Source organism: Triturus cristatus, chromosome 1_2 (assembly GCF_964204655.1).
Source record: "Triturus cristatus chromosome 1_2, aTriCri1.1, whole genome shotgun sequence".
Lineage (NCBI taxonomy): Eukaryota > Metazoa > Chordata > Amphibia > Caudata > Salamandridae > Triturus > Triturus cristatus.
The window spans coordinates 1,029,317,602-1,029,340,103 of NC_140580.1; the positions used below are offsets into that span (position 1 = coordinate 1,029,317,602).

A 22,502-nucleotide genomic window follows, 5' to 3' on the forward strand; every position below is an offset into this window, starting at 1 on the left:
GTTAAATAAAATAAGCAGCAATTTGTCAGAAGACATAGCCTGACTTTTGACCTCTGTATTTGAAGCACAGCAAATGTTACAAGTTGAATACAGACGGCCCGATTCACGAAGGTAAACTGAGACAAAAGTCTAACTTTACGACTTTCGACAATCGAAAGGGCTTTTATGGGTAGTTAAGTTCGACTTTTGTCTCAGTTAAACTCAAGTTTTGGTCTTAAGTTTAACTGAGACCAAAAGTCCTTAGAGCCTGATTCACAAAGTTAAACTTAGACATTTGGTCTAAACTTAGATGAAACGTCTACGTTTATGACTGTGGGAAGTCACAAAGGGCATTTACGAGTAGTATCTTTATGTCCGCTAGTCCGTTAGACCAAGCATCTACGTTTACCTTTGTGAATCTGGCCCCTTAGACTTCTGGTCTCTGTAAAACATAAGAAAAAAATGTTTGGTCAAAGATTAACTGAGACAAAAGTCTAACTTTATTACTCGTAAATGCCCTTTGTGATTACTGAAAGTCGTAAAGTTTGACTTTCGGCTCAGTTTACCTTTGTGAATAGGGCCCATTGGTTAGAGGCATCTTTATTCATTTCTTGGACTTTCACGACCCACAAAAAATCAGCTTGCGACCCTCAGTGTGGGAAAGACAGCTCTAGAACATAAGCCTGGTTTTCAAACCATTGGTCTGATTCTGTAAGAAACGTTCTACAAAAAGAAGATACAAACAAATCTTAGAAAATAGTGGGGCATATGGAGAGCCAGACCTAAACAAGTGAATGAAGAAACATTCAACACTGGTCAACAATTGATTAATGAAAGGAATACCTCAAACCGGCCACCTTTGGGCAGAATTTTATATTGAGTAGGAAAGAGAGCAAATGCTCTTTAAAGAGGGAAAATGCAACTTTAAAACAAAGACAAAGAGATTGAATGGCATTCTTGATTATCAGCAGAAGGAAGGAAGTGGCAAATAGAATGCAGCAAAGGAAGAAAAACAAGGCTGAAGCTGTAGCTTACCTTTGAAAATTGACCATTATTACAGCTGTTAAATGAAATTAATATATTTTATGTAAATCCTATTATTATAGTATAATAAAGTTAAGGAGTGAAGCTAAACATTGGGAGGTTCTGGTTACAGAGGTCACCCCCTATGGAAGCCTGCACAATAAAATGATGTCATGATGAGTTTGACTTAAATTATTGGACTTTGTTTTCTTTCTAGATAATCCCTGACATTGAATTCTGCTGCATGGATCTACATCTCACTGGGCTTCCCCTTCAACTACCAACCTCCACTCAGCTGCTAGACATGAGCTTCAATCGCCTCATCCTATTATCACCAAAATACTTCGGCAGACTGCTGTCACTACAAAGACTAGATCTCACCAGGTAAAAGCCATGTCCTATGTAAATCATGATGTTAATCTGATGGGGAGATGTGTTAAATCTGGCATGTGTACAGAGTACATGGATTGGAAATTAGGCTTTTAATGATCCCAAAAATAATGCCTATGACTAGTTTTAAATAATGGTTAATAAAACAGAAAACATATCACAATAATCTCATAAGCGATATCATGGCATTTAGGCATATACAGGGTAAATAGCCTCATACATATTGCACTTATTTAAAAATAAAGGTCCAGATATAGATCCTGGAGGTTTGACCCTCCATTTATCAGGGTAGTGGAACTCATCCCCTCAAAAACCCCTGCGGAACTGTCGCCTGATAAATTAAGACATCACCGCCAGCCCTGAAAAGATTGCTGCGCCTTCACAGGAGCTGTGACAAAGGTGCTTCCTGTAAAGGTACAAAAAGTTTGGTGTGCATCTACCATATTTCTGATTGTCATATACCTAACTTTTTTTTATTTTTATGGATCAAACTCTTGAAACAGGAGTTTGCTTCTGGCCCCCACACCTTGGGATGCTTCTTCTATTGTATGTAGGCCATTTTGTTTTATTAATGACTGCCAGTTTTCTCCAGATAGTGGCATACAGAAAAAAAGAAATCACACCATCAGCTTTAAATAAGGCGTGCAGTCTTCTGACTTTACTCTGACTGCTCAATGTTTTTCAATGACAAATCCAGTGGTGGCACTGCTGAGGAAAACTGAAGGTATGCTGGACTCAGAATTAGGTAGACCAATGTTCGGCAGAGAGGATATTTCATCAATTTTGTGACGGAGTACCCTGTCCACCAAATGCTAAATAAGGTACAAACAAAGTTTAATGATGAAAATTCAAGAAAATAAGTTAATTTATCATCACATTAATTGCATATCAAGTTACCTTAAGTTTATTAGCATAGAAAGCATTTTACTTTTTTTGCCAGGGATATTTAGCTTGACTTGGATAAATAAATAGCAATTTATTATACAGAGCCAAACTGTTCTATGAGTTGCTAAATAACTGGAAGTAGAGTTTCATATTCAAAATGTGTTAATTGCATATCATCGGCCAAAACCATTGCTCTATACTATTATGAGCCTATGTACACTCATTTAATTTCTGTGCTTTGTTTTATCAGCAATAACTAAGGGTTCTAACGCTGTGTTGAACCTGAAGGGACATAAATTAAAGCCCAGTTTAGTGTCTTCTTTAAGGCTATGTCAAGCAAGGCATTGGTGTTGACACAAACCTTGGAACCCTAATGAAAAGACATTATATAAGTGCACTATGAGTATACTGAGGGGTCGATTCCGATCCCGGAGAAATATTCCCCGTACGAATCGTATCCGGAGTTTTTTACGTACGAATCGTACAAGTCCCGTACAAACTGGCAAGTACGATTCGTATGTAAAAAACACCATACGAATCGCATTGGGAATATACCCCGACACGTCCTCGGGTCGGAAAAAGTGTCCGACACATCCCCGGACGTTTTTACGTACGACTCGGTAAACCGACGTCCGAACGCGCAAGTACAATCCGTCCCGTCTGTCCGAATCCACAACCGTATGGTAAAAACACCGTACGGAGCGAACCTCCACAGCAACCATGGAGACGTCCAAACATGTGCCCGCATACGCGCCGAACACCCCCCTGTGTTTGCGACGTCCCCCCAGCCCCTCCGTATGTCCACGCCGTACCCCCAGCCCCCCTATGTCCGTGCCGTACCCCCAGCCCCCCCTATGTCTGCGCCATACCCCCAGCCCCCCCGTATGTCCGCGCCGTACCCCCAGCCCCCCCTATGTCCGTGCCGTACCCCCAGCCCCCCATGTCCGTGCCATACCCACAGCCCCCCCTATGTCCGCGCCGTACCCCCAGCCCCCCCGTATGTCCGTGCCGTACCCCCAGCCCCCCCGTATGTACGGTGCGGACCCCCACCCCACCCCCCGTATGTACGGTGTTGACCCCCACCCCCCGTATGGACAGTGCGGACCCCCTCCCCACCCCCGTATGTACGGTGCGGACCCCCACCCCACCCCCGTATGTACGGTGTGGACCCCCACCCCCGTATGTATGGTGCGGACCCCCACCCCACCCCCCGTATGTACGGTGCAGACCCCCACCCCACCCCCCGTATGTACGGTGCGGACCCCCAGTGCTACGCTACGCGCTGGGGGTCCGTACCGTACATACAGGGGGTGGGGTGGGGGTCCGCACAGTACATACGTGGGTGGGGGTCTGCACCGTACATATGGGGGGTGGGGTGGGGGTCCGCACCGTACATACGGGGGTGGGGGTCCGCACCGTACATACGGGGGTGTGGTGGGGGTCCGCACCGTACATACAGGGGTGGGGGTCCGCACCGTACATACGGGGGGTGGGGTGGGGGTCCGCACCATACATACGGGGGGGCTGGGGGTACGGCACGGACATAGGGGGAGCTGGGGGTATGGCGCGGACATAGGGGGGGATGGGGGTACGGCGCGGACATACGGGGGGGCTGGGGGAGTGTCCGGCGCGTACCGGGCCCCCTTTTCCTCACGCCTCGCGGCGTACTTAGCTTTACCGGCACTTTTTGTGTGCCGTAAAAATATAGCCATCCGGAGTGCTGTCGGTACGAATTGTACTTGCTGGTACGTAAAAAGCTGCCTAACTCCGTCCGCATGTCGCGTACGCGCCGTCCCGGATCCCATTTGTATGTGTTTTTGTGTCGGTCGGTGTTTTGTACGACTAGTACGGAAATGGTGTTTCCGTACGAATCGTACTTGCATGTTTGTATGGTGTTTTTACCGGGTACGAGTCGGACGGAGAAAACGCTCCGACCGACGGTTCGTACCCGGTTTCTCCAGGATCGGAATCGACCCCTAATTTGTTTCTTAATACCTCAAGCAACTTCATTTTATACTGTCAAAAGCTTTGGTGCCATTTAAACTTACCAATAAACAAGGATCTAAACTATCTCTAGAAATATACATTAAGGGGCAGATTTACGAGAAACGAACTCAGTGCATTCTGCAAGCCATTTGGCTACACCGCACTGAGTCACTTTCAGAGCACAGGAATGCAACATATTTACAATGATGTGTCGTATTCCTGTGCTCTCCCCTGTGCTGGTGCACAAACAGCTGCCATGCGTTGGCACAGGCGCCCTTGCACCATGGTGCAAGAATGCCTGTGCCATGGGGATATTGTTTTCTTGCAGGAAGGAGCCCCTTCCTGCACGAAAACTATCACTTTAGGCATTTTCCTCTTCCAATGCGTGCTGTAGAATGCAGCACACATTTGAAAGAGAAAAAAACGAGGAGAAATGAAAACATTTCTCCTCGTTGCACCTCGCTACGCCATCCCTAGAGGCAGTGTAGCATACTGACGAATTTCCAGATTTACAATTCCTCGTAAATCTGAAAATGTGTCTGGTTCCATGGGTGTTGCGTGGGAACACCCACAGTACCAACCATGGAACCCCCCTTTCACGCAAAGTGCTCAGTGTACAAGGATCATATTTACAAGGACAGGAAAAGCCACACAGGGTGGCTTTTCCTGTCCTTGTAAATATGGAGCAGTGAAATACGCCACCAGTACATCACAAAAAGAGACGTAAGCAGGGGGCTTGTAAACCTGCCCCTAAGTCTCTAATTTGCCTGGCATGTTTGTTCCAGATATATTTCTAACAAAGCCAGATTGTTTTGAATGCACAAATTGTTTTCTATCCGGACTCAGCCTAGTTTACCAACTTTTTGTGCACATCTTAGACTTGATATTGATTAATGATATGATTCTGTTATTGACACACTCCGAAAGATATTCACCTGGATTTGGAAGCGAAATTAGCTGCAACTCTTTCATTGAACTTGGAAAAATATTGTTGATGACACACACCATATTCAAAGACTTGTGGTACAGTAGATGTGATTTCTCCCACATTTATTAAAGAAAAATTGCATTTAAGAAGGTCTCACATTTGCATACAATGAGGCCCCACACAAATGAGTTAATACAACGTCACATATGATTAGGATTTGTAACATTGTTAGCATTAAGCTAAACAAAGATAAGAAAATTGTTTCTTACCCATCTCCAAGTTTAAGTGGTTAGAAAATATAGCACAATTTCCAGACAAACATTTTTCCCTTTAATTACCTGGTTGAGTAGTTACAATGACTGAAATATGATATCATAGATAAATGAAATTACACCTTTAGGTCAGAGCATTATTTACATTCTATTCTGTAAGAAAATGGTGCACTTATAGAGAAGAATGTATAATCCGGTTCTGTCAGATTACATAAATTCTCAGCAAAAAGAAGATTCCTACAAAACATATGCAGCATAAACTTTTCTTTAACAGTTAATTTTTTACTCTCACCAATATGGACTAGAAAAATGATCGGGCATGATTTTGACGTTGCTTCCCAACAAAAGATTCTTTTAAGGTGATGTAACTAGCAGACTCCCCATTTCCAGCCTATGCAAATTATGACTGGGCAGAACTCGCAATATTTCACTCAGTGGAATTCTGCAGAGTTACAGAAAAACTCCACGAGATTCCACGGAGTTCCGCAAAGAGACAGAAAATATGTATGTCGCACTGCTCGTGCTGCAATTTAGAACCAGTAGAGTGAGCAGCACTGAACATTCTGCGTGAATGGCACCATGCTGTGCGCAAGTTCACCAAGCCATTCGAGTTGATTTTGCTGCAGCTCGAGTAGAAAAACTACTCGAGCTGCAGCAAATCTACTCAAGAAGCAGCCCTCTGACTACAACCACTTGAGACCGCCCATGTTAGAAAACGGCACTAGGGGACATCAAATCTCACTCACATTTCTGAAAACATGCAGGAGAAAATTCCGCAACGTAACGATTGGTGAAATTTGGCCGGAACTCTGCATCACAAGAGTAATACACAGTTGCCGAGATATATATATATATATATATAAATGTATATATATAAATATTGTATATTTATTACCTACTGGCGGTCCCCAGTAGGTAGATAGTTAGGACCTACATCCGCAACATTCTATTTGGAATAACTTTGGTGCCAGTAGACGAATCTTCGCGTAATTTTCAAAACTGGTGGGGCGCTTTGGTCCGCTCCTATCCTGAAAGTCTCGGGGTGATTCGTCAAGCGGGGGCCGAGAAAAAAGGGGGGTCCCAAAACATGTTTTCCCCATGCAATTTTCCATAGGAACCTTTAATCACAGCTACAGCCCGAACTGCTGAACGGAATTACACCAAATTTGGCAAAAAGGTAGTACTTGGTTCAGAGTCATGCCTTTTGGTTAAATGGTGTAAATACGTTCAGTAGTTCAGTTGTTCCTGAGAAAATCAAAAGTAAAATCACATATATATCTGGGCGGAGCCTAACCACACATCTCATCGTAAGATCTGATTAGCTGTCAGCACTTCATCCAAGCAGTGTTGGCAGCCATCTTGGGACCTCATTAAAAAGCATTGCAGTTAATAGAAGCTTTTAAGAGTTTAGTTACATTATAAATCATTTGTTGATGGTACAATACTCATTTTAGGAATTGTGGTGTGTTCTAAGGTGATTTTACCATGTGGAAAAGCTTTCTGGTGGGATATCATTAATCATGTTTGAGAGAAAACTATTTTCTCATGCTTTTCCCACAGAGGTTTGGAAGGTGATCTATAAGTTAACCGAGAGCATATTTTCTGTAAATTCACATTATCATTCTCAGTAACTGAGAATGAAGTCTGACATTCTCAGTAAAACATGTACATCCAACAAGGGCAGAGACTGTCAGTTGATTCCTTTGTGTTCTACTGCAGCTTCCCAGAGTGTTCTAAAGACCAACTAGAGCGCTATTAGTCCTACTTATGACAAACGTATTGCACACCTGAAGCCATCTTGATCGGAATAAAGTGGTAACTCTTAAAACATTTAATTTAAAAAGGAACAAAATAAGGGGGTTCATTTTGCCATAGAAAGTATGATTAGTGCTGCAGAAAGAAAAATTAGGGCACTTTTTGAGTGACTTCACAAATCCTCTTCTATTTCATTAAAAAATTCTGACACGCAGACTGAAACATGCACTTTCAATACCAGCAGCAGACTTCCCTGGTGAGCAGTAGCTTTACTACAGTGATCTAATGAGCAACTAGAGTGCTAACATTCTGAATTTATGGCAAATGTGTGACACATCTGAATGCCTTCTTGATGGAATCAAAGTAAAGAACTGAATGTATTTCCTACTGAGGAGACTGTAGTAAATGAGGAAATTGGGAAACTTCATAACAAATAAGTCTTCCAAAATGGCCACCAGAGACAAAAGAGCCCAAATGTAGCCCAAATATCACCCAGATGTAGCCCAAGTATAGCCCAATGACAGAATGCCCCAGAGTGTTCTAACGAACAACTAGAGCGCTAACAGTCTTACTTATGACAAAAGTATGGCACACCTGAAGCCATCTTGATTGGAATAAAGTGGTAACACTTAAAACATTTAATTTAAAAAGGAACAAAAGGAGGGGGTTCATTTTGCCATAGAAAGTATGATTAGTGCTGCAGAAAGAAAAATTAGGACACATTTTGACTTCTCAAATCCTCTTCTATTTCATAAAAAGATTCTGACATGCAGACTGAAACATGCACTTTGAATACCCGTAGCAGACTTTACTGGTGAGCAGTAGCTTTACTACAGTGCTCTAATAAGCAACTAGAGTGCTAACATTCTGAATTTATGGCAAATGTGTGACACATCTGAATGCCTTCTTGATGGAATCAAAGTAAAAAACGGAAAATATTTCCTACTGAGGAGACTGTAGTAAATGAGGAAATTAGGAAACTTCATAACAAATAAGTCTCCCAAAATGGCCACCAGAGACAAAAGAGCCCAAATGTAGCCCAAATATCACCCAGATGTAGCCCAAGTATAGCCCAATGACAGAATGTCCCAGAGTGTTCTAACGAACAACTAGAGCGCTAACAGTCTTACTTATGACAAAAGTATGGCACACCTGAAGCCATCTTGATTGGAATAAAGTGGTAACACATAAAACATTTAATTTACAAAGGAACAAAATGAGGAGGTTCATTTTGCCATAGAAATTATGATTAGTGCTGCAGAAAGAAAACTTAGGGCACATTTTGACTTCTCAAATCCTCTTCTATTTCATAAAAAAATTCTGACATGCAGACTGAAACATGCACTTTGAATACCAGCAGCAGACTTCCCTGGTGAGCAGTAGCTTTACTACAGTGATCTAATGAGCAACTAAAGTGCTAACATTCAGAATTTATGGCAAATGTTTGACACATCTGAATGCCTTCTTGATGGAACCAAAGTAAAAAACTGAAAGTTATTCCTATTGAGGAGACTGCAGTAAATGAGGAAATTAGGAAACTTCATAACAAATAAGTCTCCCAAGATGGCCACCAGAGACAAAAGAGCCCAAATGTAGCACAAATATCACCCAGATGTAGCCCAAGTATAGCCCAATGACAGAATGTCCCAGAGTGTTGTAAAGAACAACTAGAGCGCTAACAGTCTCACTTATGACAAAAGTATGGCACACTTGAAGCCATCTTGATTGGAAAAAAAGGGGTAACACTTAAAACATTTAATTTGCAAAGGAACAAAATGAGGGGGTTCATTTTGCCATAGAAATTATGATTAGTGCTGCAGAAAGAAAAATTAGGGCACATTTTGACTTCTCAAATCCTCTTCTATTTCATTTAAAAAATTCTGACATGCAGACTGAAACATCTAATTTCTAATTTAAAACATTTATAAAGCGCAGCGTGCACCGAACGGTTTCTTGGCGCTAGTGGAGGGTATTGGCAACAGAGGCAAAGTAGGAGCCTGTGGTAGAGCAGGGGGGGGGGAGTTTACACAGGGAAGGCCTGTTTAAAAAGAAACGTTTTTAGTTCCTTGCGGAAGGACACATAATGGGTAGCCGCCCGGAGATGGTCAAGGAGGGAGTTCCAGAGAGTGGGGGCCAAGGTAGAGAAGTTGGTCCCTCCCCACTTTTTACGTCTGAAACGTGGGATTTGAAGGAGGGACTTGGAAGAAGAGCGAAGCTCTCTGGTGGGAACGTATTCTTTTAATAATGAAGAAATAAAGGCGGGGGCAGTGCCTTGACGGGCCTGGAAAACCGTGCAGGCGGTTTTAAAAAGGGAGCGTTCCTTGACAGGAAGCCAGTGGAGCTCCCTGAGAAGGGGTGTGGAGTGGTGGTAGTATGAGAGACCAAAGACCAACCGAGCAGCCTGGTTTTGGACCATCTGGAGCCTCCTCAGGCTGTATGCTGGTATGCCGTTGTAGAGGGCGTTGGCGTAGTCCAGCCGTGATATTACCAATGCGGCCATGATCATTTTGAGTGCCTGGGGGAAAAGAAGCGAGAGACAGTGCGGATAATTCGGAGGGTGAGGAAGCAGGAGGAGACTACAGAGCTGATTTGAGAGTGGAGGGTGAGCTGATTGTTCATTTTGACCCCCAATGTTTTGACCGTGATAGAAGGAATAGGGGCGGGACCAAGGGAGGAGGGCCAGAAGAGAGAGTTCCAGGGACTGGAAGAACCCCCGGTGAGAACCAACTCGGTTTTATCCGGGTTCAACTTGAGATGGTTGTGGTTCATCCAGTCCCTGATGAATGTCATGGTGGACTGGAAGCTAGAGACAGAGAAGGGAGAGGAGGATAAGTCAAAGATGAGTTGGAGGTCATCCGCGTAATTGTACACGGTAACCTCCAGCTGCTGAAGAGCGAAAATGAGGGGAGAGATATAGAGATTGAATAGTAAGGGAGACAGAGAGGAGCCCCGGGGAACACCACAAGTGACGGGGAGTGGGGTAGTTGTGAAGTCTCCCAGCCGGACCGCCTGGTTACTGTCCCTCAGGAAGGAGGAAAGCCACACCAGGGCTGATCCCTCAATTCCAGCCGCCTTGACACGGGACAGTAAGATGGTGTGGTCCACCGTGTCAAATGCGGCGGAGAGATCGAGGAGTACCAGCGCCTGGTGTTTGTTATGATCCATACCCTTCCTGAGGTTGTCAAGGACTGATACCACGACTGATTCAGTCGAGTGCCTGGGTCGGAAGCCAGCCTGGCGGGAAGCCAGTCCCCCATTGGCCTCTACGTGGGCGCTGAATACCGCGGTGACATGGCGCTCCAGCACCTTGCCCAGATAGGGCAGCAGGGAAATGGGGCGGTAATTGGCTGAGATGGACGGATCAGCGCCAGGCTTCTTTAAGATGGGCACTATGGTAGCTGATTTGAGCGCAGGGGTCACTACTCCCTGCGCTAGAGAGCTATTGAGGAAAGTGATGGGGGGTTCAGGGCAAGAGGAGTAAATTTGTTGCAGGATTCGCGCCGGACAGATGTCTGCCGGGGAACCAGACTTAACTTTGGGGAGTATCTCCATAAATACCTCCTCAGTGAGGGGAGGGATGGAGGTAAGATGATTTTGGACAGTAGGAGGAGAGGGATCAACAAAGGCAGACGAGGGGGGGGGATGTTGGCCTTGATGGTAGCGATCTTGTCGAGAAAGTAAGTGTTGATTTGGTTGCATAGAGGCTGGGATGGGGGGATTTGGGGTGAAGCTCTGTCGGAATAGGCCAGGTCATTCACTATACCGAAGATTTCCCTGGGTTTATTCTCAGCTGACATTATTTTTGATGAAAAATAGGAGGTTTTGGCGGCAAGGATTGCAGTCTTGTATTCGGCAAGTGATGTAAGATAGAGGATTTTGAATGAGGGGCAGTAATTTTTTCTCCAATGCCTCTCTGCCTGTCGAACAGACAGTTTTAGCTCTTTTAGGTGGTCATTGAACCACCTGTTCGCTAGATGCGCTCCGTGATGCCCAAAGTGCAAAGTGCTCGATAAGGTGTCTAAATAAGGTTTAAAATCACATAAAATCAAATAAGCTCACAAACAGCGTCTACTCCCGGCTTTTCGCCTCAGGAGACAAACCCAACCGAGCGCTAGAAGATCGGCGCTTATGAAGGGCGGAAAGAGGGCGTGGCCAGGAGGTGGGCGTGGCCAACGGCGAGGGACGCCGGTGCAAGGGGTCACGTGAGCGCTAGATCCGCTCCGTGATGCCCAAAGTGCAAAGTGCTTGATAAGGTGTCTAAATAAGGTTTAAAATCACATAAAATCAAATAAGCTCACAAACATCGTCTACTCCCGGCTTTTCGCCTCAGGAGACAAACCCAACCGAGCGCTAGAAGATCGGCGCTTATGAAGGGCGGAAAGAGGGCGTGGCCAGGAGGTGGGCGTGGCCAACGGCGAGGGACGCCGGTGCAAGGGGTCACGTGAGCGCTAGATCCGCTCCGTGATGCCCAAAGTGCAAAGTGCTTGATAAGGTGTCTAAATAAGGTTTAAAATCACATAAAATCAAATAAGCTCACAAACAGCGTCTACTCCCGGCTTTTCGCCTCAGGAGACAAACATGCACTTTGAATACCAGCAGCAGACTTCCCTGGTGAGCTTTAGCTTTACTACAGTGATCTAATGAGCAACTAGAGTGCTAACATTCAGAATTTATGGCAAATGTGTGACACATCTGAATGCCTTCTTGATGGAACCAAAGTAAAAAACTGAAAGTATTTCCTACTGAGGAGACTGCAGTAAATGAGGAAATCAGGAAACTCCATAACAAATAGGTCTCCCAAGATTGCCACCAGAGACAAAAAAGCCCAAATGTAGCACAGATATCACCCAGATGTAGCCCAAGTATAGCCCAATGACAGAGTGTCCCAGAGTGTTGTTAAGAACAACTAGAGCGCTTACTGTCTTACTTATGACAAAAGTATGGCACACCTGAAACCATCTTGATTGAAATAAACTGGTAACACTTAAAAAAAAAATTAAGGCACATTTTGAGTGACTTCTCAAATCCTCTTCTATTTCATTAAAAAATTCTGACATGCAGATTGAAACATACACTTTTAATACCAGCAGCAGACTTCTGTGGTAAGCAGTAGCTTTACTACAGTGATCTAATGAGCAACTAGAGTGGTAACATTCAGAATTTATGGTAAATGTGTGACATATCTGAATACCTTCTTGATGTAATCAAAGTAAAAAACTGAAATCATTTCCTACTGAGGAGACTGCAGTAAATGAAGAAATTAGGAAACTTCATAACAAATAAATCTCCCAAGATGGCCACCAGAGACAAAAGAGCCTAAATGCAGCACAAATATCACCCAGATGTAGCCCACATGTAGCCGTATGGCAGAAGTGTGCAAAACACTTTTTATTTTTTATGTTTTTGCAGTTTTATATAGTGCAGACTTGTCAGGTACTTGAGTTCTTTACATGAGCATTGGTTACATAACACAAGAAAAATTCATTTTGGTTGTAGACACGGGAAGATTAAGTGATTTGACCAGAATCACAGAATGTTGAGCTGAAGCAGAAACTCCAACCTAGTTCCCCAGTTGCAAAGTCTGCAGCTCTGGAAGTAACACCACATCCTCTTCCCTAAGTGCAACATTTTATCAAGTGGTCAACTGAATGAAAAAACATAAAGATTACAAATAATTTAAAAGTTCTTTGTCGTTATTTGAAAACTCAGAAAATATGTCCTCATTTTAGTTTTTTAGAGCACTAACCATAATTTTGATGCAAATAAGACCCTCTCATATATGTAATTTCTAAAGGAAATGCTCTAGGTATTACAGTTTTGATTACATCAAGATGACGTCAGGCGTTCCACACTTTTGTAATAAATATAGAATGTTAGCAATCTAGTTGTTCATTGGGATACTGTTGAGAGGCAGAGGCCAGGGGCACGGACTCTGAAAATTGAAGGCAGGTAGGAGAGTGCAGAGGCAACAATTTGACCACACTGGGCAAGCAGGAAGGGCAGTGGCAGCACAACAGATTATGGAGGGCAGTGTAAAGGAGGGCAGGGGCAACAAACTAACAATACAGGACTGGCAAGAGAGGCTGTGGCAATATAATAGACCATTGTGGGCAGTGGTAGTACAACCATACAGATCCATTTCAGCCAGGAAACGTCCAATGTTTTTAAGCTCAAATGGGCTTTATTTGATCTGTCTCCAGTCTACAATCTCCTCTTTTTCAATGTAACTCAAAGGGGAAAATCAATATCCCAGTTTTTTTTCAAAATCTCCCTCTTACCAAGTTCAAAATGTTCGCAAGTATGGTGCATTGGATCATGGTAGGCAGGAGGAATTCGGGTAGGGACATGGACTCGGATAACAGAGGACAGGAGGGACATGGAGAGGTGCACCAAACTGACCCTACAGGGCAGGCAGCAGGGTTTGCAGCAGCACAATACACCACACAAGGCATGCGGGACGGGAGTGCAGCACAACAATCCATAGAAAGCAATAGGGAAGGGACAGGACCATGCACATGGACAACAGAGAACAGAGGGGAAAGAGGAAATGGTAGCTAGCTGACCATAATGGGCAGACAGGAGAGAAAGCTGCAGCATAACAGACCATAAAGGGCAGGAGGGACGGATCAGGGGCATTACATTAGAACAGACAAGCCAGGAGGGAGGGAATAGGGGTCTGCACATGGAAACAGATGGCTGGGGGCAAGGGGGCATGGCAGGAGCAGCAAGATGACCATGGAGGTCAGGCAGAATGGGCACTAGAAACAAGACACACCATGGAGAGCAACAGTGAGACTATGATGGCATGCACACACACCATGGAGGGGAGGTGGGAGGGAGTCAGGGGCAGCTAGCTGACCACCCAGGGAAGGTGGGAGGGGGCCATGGCAGCACAGAAAACCATACATGGCAAGCGGGAGGGTTAGTGGCAGCACAATGGCTATGATGGGCAAGAAGGAGGGTGCAGGGGCATGCACAAAGGACCATGGAGGATAGAAGGGAGGGTCAGGACCTGGGCACAGACAAGAGAGTTCAGGGGCAGGGGCCTCACAACAGACCGCACGGGGCAGGCAGGAGGAGCAGTTGCAGCACAACAGACCAGGGAGGGCAGAAGGGTGTGGTAGTAAAATGGACCATGGAGGACAGGAGGAAGGGGATAGGGGCATGGCATGTGGACAGGCAGGGTGGAGGTGGCAGTGACAGGTTACAGTCATCTGACAATGCTAGGCAGGTGGGAGGGGAGTGGCAGCTCAACAGAACACTCAGAGTAGATAGGAGTGGCAGGTCCATGGAACATGGTGGGCAAAAAGGATGGAGCAGGGGCATGCACAAAGACATCGGAGGGCAGGGGGAAGGAGAATAGGAGCAGCAAGCTAAGCACAGAGGCTAAGCAGGAGGTCAATGATGGGCCATAGAATTGGGCAATGGAGGGCAGGAGGAGTGGACTGGTACATCATGATAAATGGAGGGCAGTGGCTGCACATCAGACAAAGCATGGCAGGAGGGAGGAGGCTAATCCATGGATTCAGACAACAGAGGATAGGGAGGAGGTGGATGTGGCAGCAAGCTAACTGTTCAGAGAAGGTGGGTATTAGGAACTTTATTGTTTTTAAAATGTGCGAACTACTTAAAATATGAACAAGTATGCAGCATAATCTCACTTTTATTCAGGAAGAAGAGGACGTGTGTGACTGACTCTGGGCTCACTTGGCAGAAACACCCCCTGACCCTCCACCCCCCATCGCAAAATGTAATGCCCGTGAAAAGGGTAAGTGGACGCAGTGTTATATAGAACATAGTCCTGAGAGCACGATTCAAAATGAAAACTAGATATAGTATATGCTATAAACTATGCACCAAAAAGTGTGATATAAGATGAACCGGGGCGTGAAATATAATATGCAATACATTGTGCGCAATGACAGATTCATTAGAGAGCGCGAGATAGCACAGGCACTAGCGCGTGCTATGCGATATGCGCCTTGGAGTGTAATATGCACAGGGCAGTGTTGTGTAACCTAACTAGTCTCTAAAGTTGTAATATAAAATATGTGCTGGGGAGTCTAACGTTGCATATGCACTGTGATAAAGATATGGATCCCAGATTGTAATATGTATGGCATAGCGTTGTGCGTTATAACATAGGCATCGAGGAAGACACGTTAGATGGGGCAATATAACCCGTGCGAAGGCAAGTTTGGCATGACATATTCACGGGGTCGTGTTACAGTGCACATGGGCTAGAGAGTGTCATAGCATACGCACTAGCTGGTGGAATATAACACAGAGGTGTGTGGCACTCGGCGGGCACTGGTGGGTGTAACACAGCATTGGGCTCAGCCAGGAGCACGCTGTGACTCTCAAGTGAGGTTTGTCTCCTTCCAGAGAGTAAAATAAAAAGTATTACACATCCGGCGGTGGATGTGTGTTTTATTAACCGTGAGGGGGGTTTCTTGCAGAGTTTGGTCGAATTTTTGTTGAATCCCCTTTGAATGGCTTGGTGTGCGTGTGTATTAAATGTGCCCATCAATAGCTACCCATGTTTGTATAAATAAACGACAAGGGTGTCTACTTGGAGAGTACCCACCGGCGGGTGCGCCGGGATTAGGCACGGTAGGGCGTCAGACACGTCAGAGCTTCACTAGCGTGTAAATACATTCCCTGTGGATTCATTGTATGCATAGTCGCCTTTTAATGAATATCACGCAAATCGTCATGGGGATAGGTACATACGGTTTGTCCAGAATGTCCTAGGTGTTTCTATAATATTTTTAAAAAATAATAAACAACAAAGGACCGACCGGGGGATGGGTTCCCCGGGGCAATAAGTGGCCTGAGGAGGGGGGCATCCCAGCCCCCTCCTAAAGAATTAAAAAAAATAAGGCCATTACCCGGGTGTTGGGGTCCCCGGGGCCAATTAAGGCCTTGGGAGTAGGGCCACGCGGCCCCCTTCCAAATTTATTTTTTTCAACAAAAAAAATTAAGGTGCAGGCCCTGGGGGATGGGGTCCCAAGGGCCAATAAATTAGAAAAAGAAGGGGGGGGGCCACACAGCCCTCCTTCTTAAAAAAATAAAATAAATAAAAGACCGGCATCGCGCCGGAGGCCACGCCCCCTCCTTGCAGCACTCTGCAAACGCGCCCAGTGGCCAGTTGTAAGTTGGGGATTTATTTCCCCTTCAATACTGAGGGTTCCTGAGGGCCAACTAGCCCAAAAGGTATCTCCAGTATGCGCCAGGGAGCTGCGTTGCAGACAGGTGTTCTGAGGCCGCAACCCTTTTTACACCTCTATGCAATGCAGCTCTGTGGCGCTTACTGGAGGTACCTAGTGGGCTAGTTTGACCCTAGGGATCCTTAGGATTCAAGGGGACTTAATCTCTCAATGTAGAACGGCCACAGGGCGCGTTTACACAGTGGTGAAGGGAGGGGACGGGGCCTGAGGTGACGTGTGCAAACACGCCCTATGGCACGTTTTAAGTTGGGGAAATAATTCCCTTTCAATCCTGAGGGACCCTGGGGGCCAACTAGCCCACCAGGTGCTTCCAGTAAACACCACTGCGCTGCGTTGCAGAGAGGTGGTGCAGGCCGTGCCCCTTTTTACACCTCTCTGCAATGGCGCTTACTGGACATACCTAGTGGGCTATTTTGCCCCTTGGGACAGTAAGGATTCAAGGGGACTTTATCTCCCAACTTAAAGCGGCCACAAAAACCATTGAAATTCCCCCGTTATAGTTAGTTCAGCTAACTATAACTCGCGCGCCCGCAATGCACTGCTGATGACGTCACATATTACATCACTCATGACATGGTCAGTGACATCACTCATGACATCACTGATGACATCTCAAATGATATCACTGATGACATCACTGATGACATCATCCTTGTGATAGAGTGGCAGACCTCCTCTCCCCCTAATATAACCTTTGATACACACATTCAAAAAAAGAAACTAAAATTTTCAAAACAATGGACATACCAATACCAGTTACAACAACCTATTCAGTAATTCTAAGATCCACATACACATCCACTCATTCACCAACAGTCCTATACAGTCACTCATACATGTACTCACTCATCATATGTACTCATACACCTATACATCCTGTTACACAACGCCACTCATCCATAGAGTTACTCACAAACATAGTCACTCATGCTAATAAAGAATCAAACATCCATTTACTTGCATATGCAGTTATACACACACCACCACACTTACTTCTACAGAAACTTACACATACTTAGTCTTTTAAACAATCACTTATAGAAACGCATACTTATTCATACAGGAACTCTCTCAATCTCTCACTCTCACATACACTCACTTATATACACCAATAGTCACATATACTAGTTTAAAATATATGTAGTTACTCATAAAGACACTATTGAGATAGTCATTCACTCACTCACTAACACACCCATGCACACACTCATCCACCCATACAGTCCTGCACACATGCTGTCTTCAACACATACAAACAGTGAGTCACTCATTCATGCATCTATGCACTACGTAAAATGTTTAGGCATTGGCCTGTTATGAGATGTTTGTAATTGGAGAACGCCGGTTGGTCACCCTAAATGCACTGTCCTGCAATATGAATAGAGTTCGGGTACATTACCCGGTCACGATTTGAATTCGCATAATTGTAATATAAATTAGAGTGGAGCATTTACATGTCGCAATGTGGGTACATTACCCGTGCACTCTCAGCACCCTTTGTTATTTAACAAGGATACGGAATATGAATTGTCGTTGTATCCATGAGATATTGCACATTGGCATTCTTAGGCGGAAATGTGATTTTCATTTAATTTTCCATTTGGTTATTTAAGTAATCGTATTCTTGTGATTATTAACATTATTGGTTGGCCTACAAGCAATATTAATGATGTTACGAAATTTGAACAAATTGCATTTTGTTAGGGGACACACGTACCACTGTGTCCCCCATCCGGATTTGAGTCATGGACTGCCCTATGGGCCTTGTATATATTGACATCAATGATGATTATTACTTACATCCTGCTGAATAAAGCAATTTGTTTTTTCCTTGGAACACTACTGTTTATCTGGTATTGCTGTTGGTGGACCAGCTCCATGATTTTGGGTGGTGATAATGTGTTGGGTGTGTGGGAAATGTAGTCTTGCGCTGGTCATAGGGTGGACCCTGGTATCTGTGTGCCATCACAAGCTGTTGGCTAAATTACTTTGTTCATGTAAGCAGTTACTGCATGGTGACATCGTCCCAAGGTGTGTTCCTTCCTCTGTGTAACCTGACATCTTCCCTGCAGGGTGTTTCCACTATGTGGTGCTGAGCTGTGTCTACATCAGCTGGGTGTGTGACGGACTCCTTCAACTTTGCACATGCATGCTGAGCGATGTCTCCACCTGCATCATTCATGGCATCCTTGGTGGTCACTGTCCTTGTGTATGTAGACTGTTGACATGACTTCATGTGGACATGTTCTCTTTTAGGCGCTATGCATGTGTGTACTCCCAGCCTCGCACACATGTGGTACATGTACTGCAGGGTCTTTGTGCACCTGACTGACATTTGTGGGCATTGTATCTGTGGATACTCCACCCTTTGCGTTCCATGGGCACTGCTGGGAGGACTCTGCACCCACCCCTCCTGTGTCTGGACACTGCTGGGAGGACTCTGCACCCACCCCTCCTGCGTCTGGGCACTGCTGGGAGTGATAGGCACCCACCCCTCCTGTGTCTGGGCACTGCTGGGAGGACTCTGCACCCACCCCTCCTGTGTCTGGGCACTGCTGGGAGCAATAGGCACCCACCCCTCCTGCGTGTGGGCACTGCTGGGAGTGATAGGCACACACCCCTCCTGTGTCTGGGCACTGCTGGGGGGACTCTACACCCACCCCTCCTGCGTCTGGGCACTGCTGGGAGGACTCTGCACCCACCCCTCCTGTGTCTGGGCACTGCTGGGAGTGATAGGCACCCAGCCCTCCTGTGTCTGGGCACTGCTGGGAGGACTCTGTACCCACCCCTCCTGTGTCTGGGCACTGCTGGGAGTGATAGGCACCCACCCCTCCTGTGTCTGGGCACTGCTGGGAGGACTCTACACCCACCCCTCCTGCGTCTGGGCATGTACGCTCCATACATACACTGTTGGGGTGGGGGTACGCTCCATACATACGCGGGTGAGGGTATGGTCCGTACATACACTGTTGGGGTGGGGGTACGCTCCATACATACGCGGGTGGGGGTACGGTCCATACATACACTGTTGGGGTGGGGGTACGCTCCATACATACGCGGGTGGGGGTACGCTCCATACATACGCGGGTGGGGGTATGGTCCGTACATACACTGTTGGGGTGGGGGTACGCTGCATACATACATGTAGCTACTCACCAACCCATGCAGCCATGTATACACAAAGTGAGAGACTGATACAGATATTTACATATTTAAACAGTACTCACTAAGCCATGTATTCACTAAGATACACTTAATCAGTCAGTTATACAATCAATTTTTTTAAAACAAATCATTCATTTAGACACTTATATACCCATTTATTCTTCCATCGACCTTGAGATATACATATATAAAACATATGTAATGTTCAGAAAAACACACATTCACTGGATGATGTTATCAGTGATGTCATCAGTGATGTCATGAGTGATGTCACTGACCATGTCATGAGTGATGTAATATGTGACGTCATCAGCAGTGCATTGTGGGCGCGCGAGTTATAGTTAGCTGAACTAACTGGGGAATTTCAATGGTTTTGTACGAGTGAAAAGTCCAGCAAACTATAACGCCCCTGAAACCTATGGTTTCTTCAGTGAATATATATATATATATATATATATATATATATATATATATATATATATATATATATATATATATATATATATCCCCAATTTTGTCGAAGTACAGATGCACACTCAGGAGTCAGTAAGCCACCACAGGGGTTTATTTCCGTAAACCGCTACGCGTTTCGACACTCGAAGTGTCTTGATCACACGATTTTCACAGTGTACCATGACGTCCATATAATAACAACAAACATAGAAAAGGCACTTCATTTGAAAGACCCACATCCTCCCTGGTTTAGGCATCCATCTTGTAGTGGTAAACAGTACATGTGAAAAATGCATTGACATGTTAGATATCGTCTCAGAATTAATGAGATTCACAATAACTCAAGCCAATTATCCAAATAAATAAATGAATGTTGGCAGCATGTCGTAAAGCATAACACACCTTATTATTCTATAAATTGTAGTTATTTTAAAACCGAAATGAAAAAGCTGGTCGCTTAAATTTTGGTTGCGTGCTCTCATTATCGAAAAAAACTTTGCGGCTAAATGTACATTTTTCATGCAAAGCACCTCCCAATCAGAGGAATGATTACCAGGTACTGCATTAATTGCGAGCTAGTGTCAAAATTAAAGAAATCGACAAGGTATACTAGGCAAGTGCCCTTTGGTACTCAGCTTGTCTAAAGTTGTACTGGAAGTGGGACTATGTCTATACAATATATATATATATATATATTCACTGAAAAAACCATAGGTTTCACACATGTTATAGTTAGGTAGATATTTCACTCGTAAAAAACCAATGAAATTCCCTCGTTATAGTTAGTTCAGATAACTATAACACACGCGCCCGCAGTCCACTGCTGATGACGTCACATATTACATCCCTCATGACATGGTCAGTGGCATCACTCATGACATCACTGATGACATCATCCTTGTGATAGAGTGGCGGCCACGCGAGTTATAGTTATCTGAACTTACTATAACGGGGGAATTTCATTGGTTTTTTACGAGTGAAATATCCACCTAACTATAACATGTGTGAAACCTATTGTTTTTTAAGTGAATTTGCAAGGTTTTTTAAATGCTAATTCCTAACTATAATGTGTGTGAAACCTATGGTTTTTTCAGTGAATTTGTACGGTTTTTTAAATGCTAAGTTATGTATGTATTATTATTTTTTTTATATATTTATTTTACAATAAACTACGTATTTTTTGGTTTTTCACCGTGCGCGCACCCCCGCGATTTAAAAAAAAAATTACATTGTTTTTTTCTGCCTTCGGCGTCCTTCAGGGACCCTCTGACAAAGGCTAGGGGGTCAGGAACTCTCTACCCTGCCCCCTTTTCACGTTTCTTTTTCACTCTCGCACTGAAAAGAAACAAAATGGCGGCCAACACTTCCTGATTTCGACCGATTCGAACGTTGACTAACATGTAACCACCAATCAGAATTACGCTCGCGCACGTTAGGGTGCTCGTACGGTGCGCGGCTATAGATATGTATGTGCTTTTAACTGCAATTTTCTCAGGAACTACAGAACAGATTGACTCCATATATGCAAAAGGCACATCCCTGAGCTGTGGACTACCTCTCTGCCAAATTTCAAGTAATTCTGTTTAGCCTTTTGGGCTGTACCTTGGACAAAAGGTCCCTATGGAAAATTGCATGGGGAAAACGCGTTTTGGGACCCCCCTTTTTTCTCAGCCCTCGCTTGACGAATCCCCCCAAGACTTTCAGGGTAGGAACGGAGCGGAGCGCCCCACCTATTTTGAAAATTTTGCGAGGATTCGTCAACCAGCGCCAAAGTTATTCCAAATAGAATGTTGCGGATTTCCTATGGAAACACGGTCCTAACTATAACTATCTACTGGCGACCGCCAGTAGATAATATATATGTGTATTTAAGCATAGGATTAGCACAATGCTATCCACGCCGAGATAGAAATGGACAAAGTCCAGACACAAGGGAGCACCCAGTATAAGTCAAAACAATTCACTTGCAGGCATAGAGTGATGCATAAATTATGCAAAAAGGAAAGAGAGAACTCTGGGTAGTTCTCAAGTTTAGGTGGACGGCAGCTCGAGTACAGCGCACCATCAACACCAGCGACACTCTAAATTTGCTCACCTCAAATGTCTGCTTTTCTATCAAAGTTTTTAAGCATAGGATTAGCACAATGCTATCCACGCCGAGATAGAAATGGACAACGTCTTTTGCCATTTGTACAGCAAAGTCTTTAAGCATAAGATGAGCACAGTGCTATCCACGCCGAGCTGTAAAATGACAAAAGCCATTTATTACTCCAGGCACAGCACCACAGCCCCAGACCGGTGAAACACCATCCAAGCCAACCCGAAATGAATAAAAGCAACCCCCGACACGTGCCCCGCCGTCACCACAGCTCTCCAGAGAGGCCCAGCCCCATCCAGACACAAGGGAGCACCCAGTATAAGTCAAAACAATGCTGA

General features: G+C 44.8%; 1 protein-coding gene across 1 annotated transcript in view; it reads left to right on the forward strand.

Moving 5' to 3' along the window:
• The first annotated feature begins 1,237 nt into the window (after positions 1-1,237).
• Positions 1,238-22,502, forward strand: part of TLR4 (toll like receptor 4) — a 107,441-nt gene continuing 86,176 nt past the window's right edge. Inside the window, exon 1 of the mRNA XM_085615860.1 lies at positions 1,238-1,386. Within this exon, the coding sequence (XP_085471986.1) occupies positions 1,247-1,386 (140 nt within the window). The 5' untranslated portion in view covers positions 1,238-1,246. The remainder of the gene's footprint in view (positions 1,387-22,502) is intronic.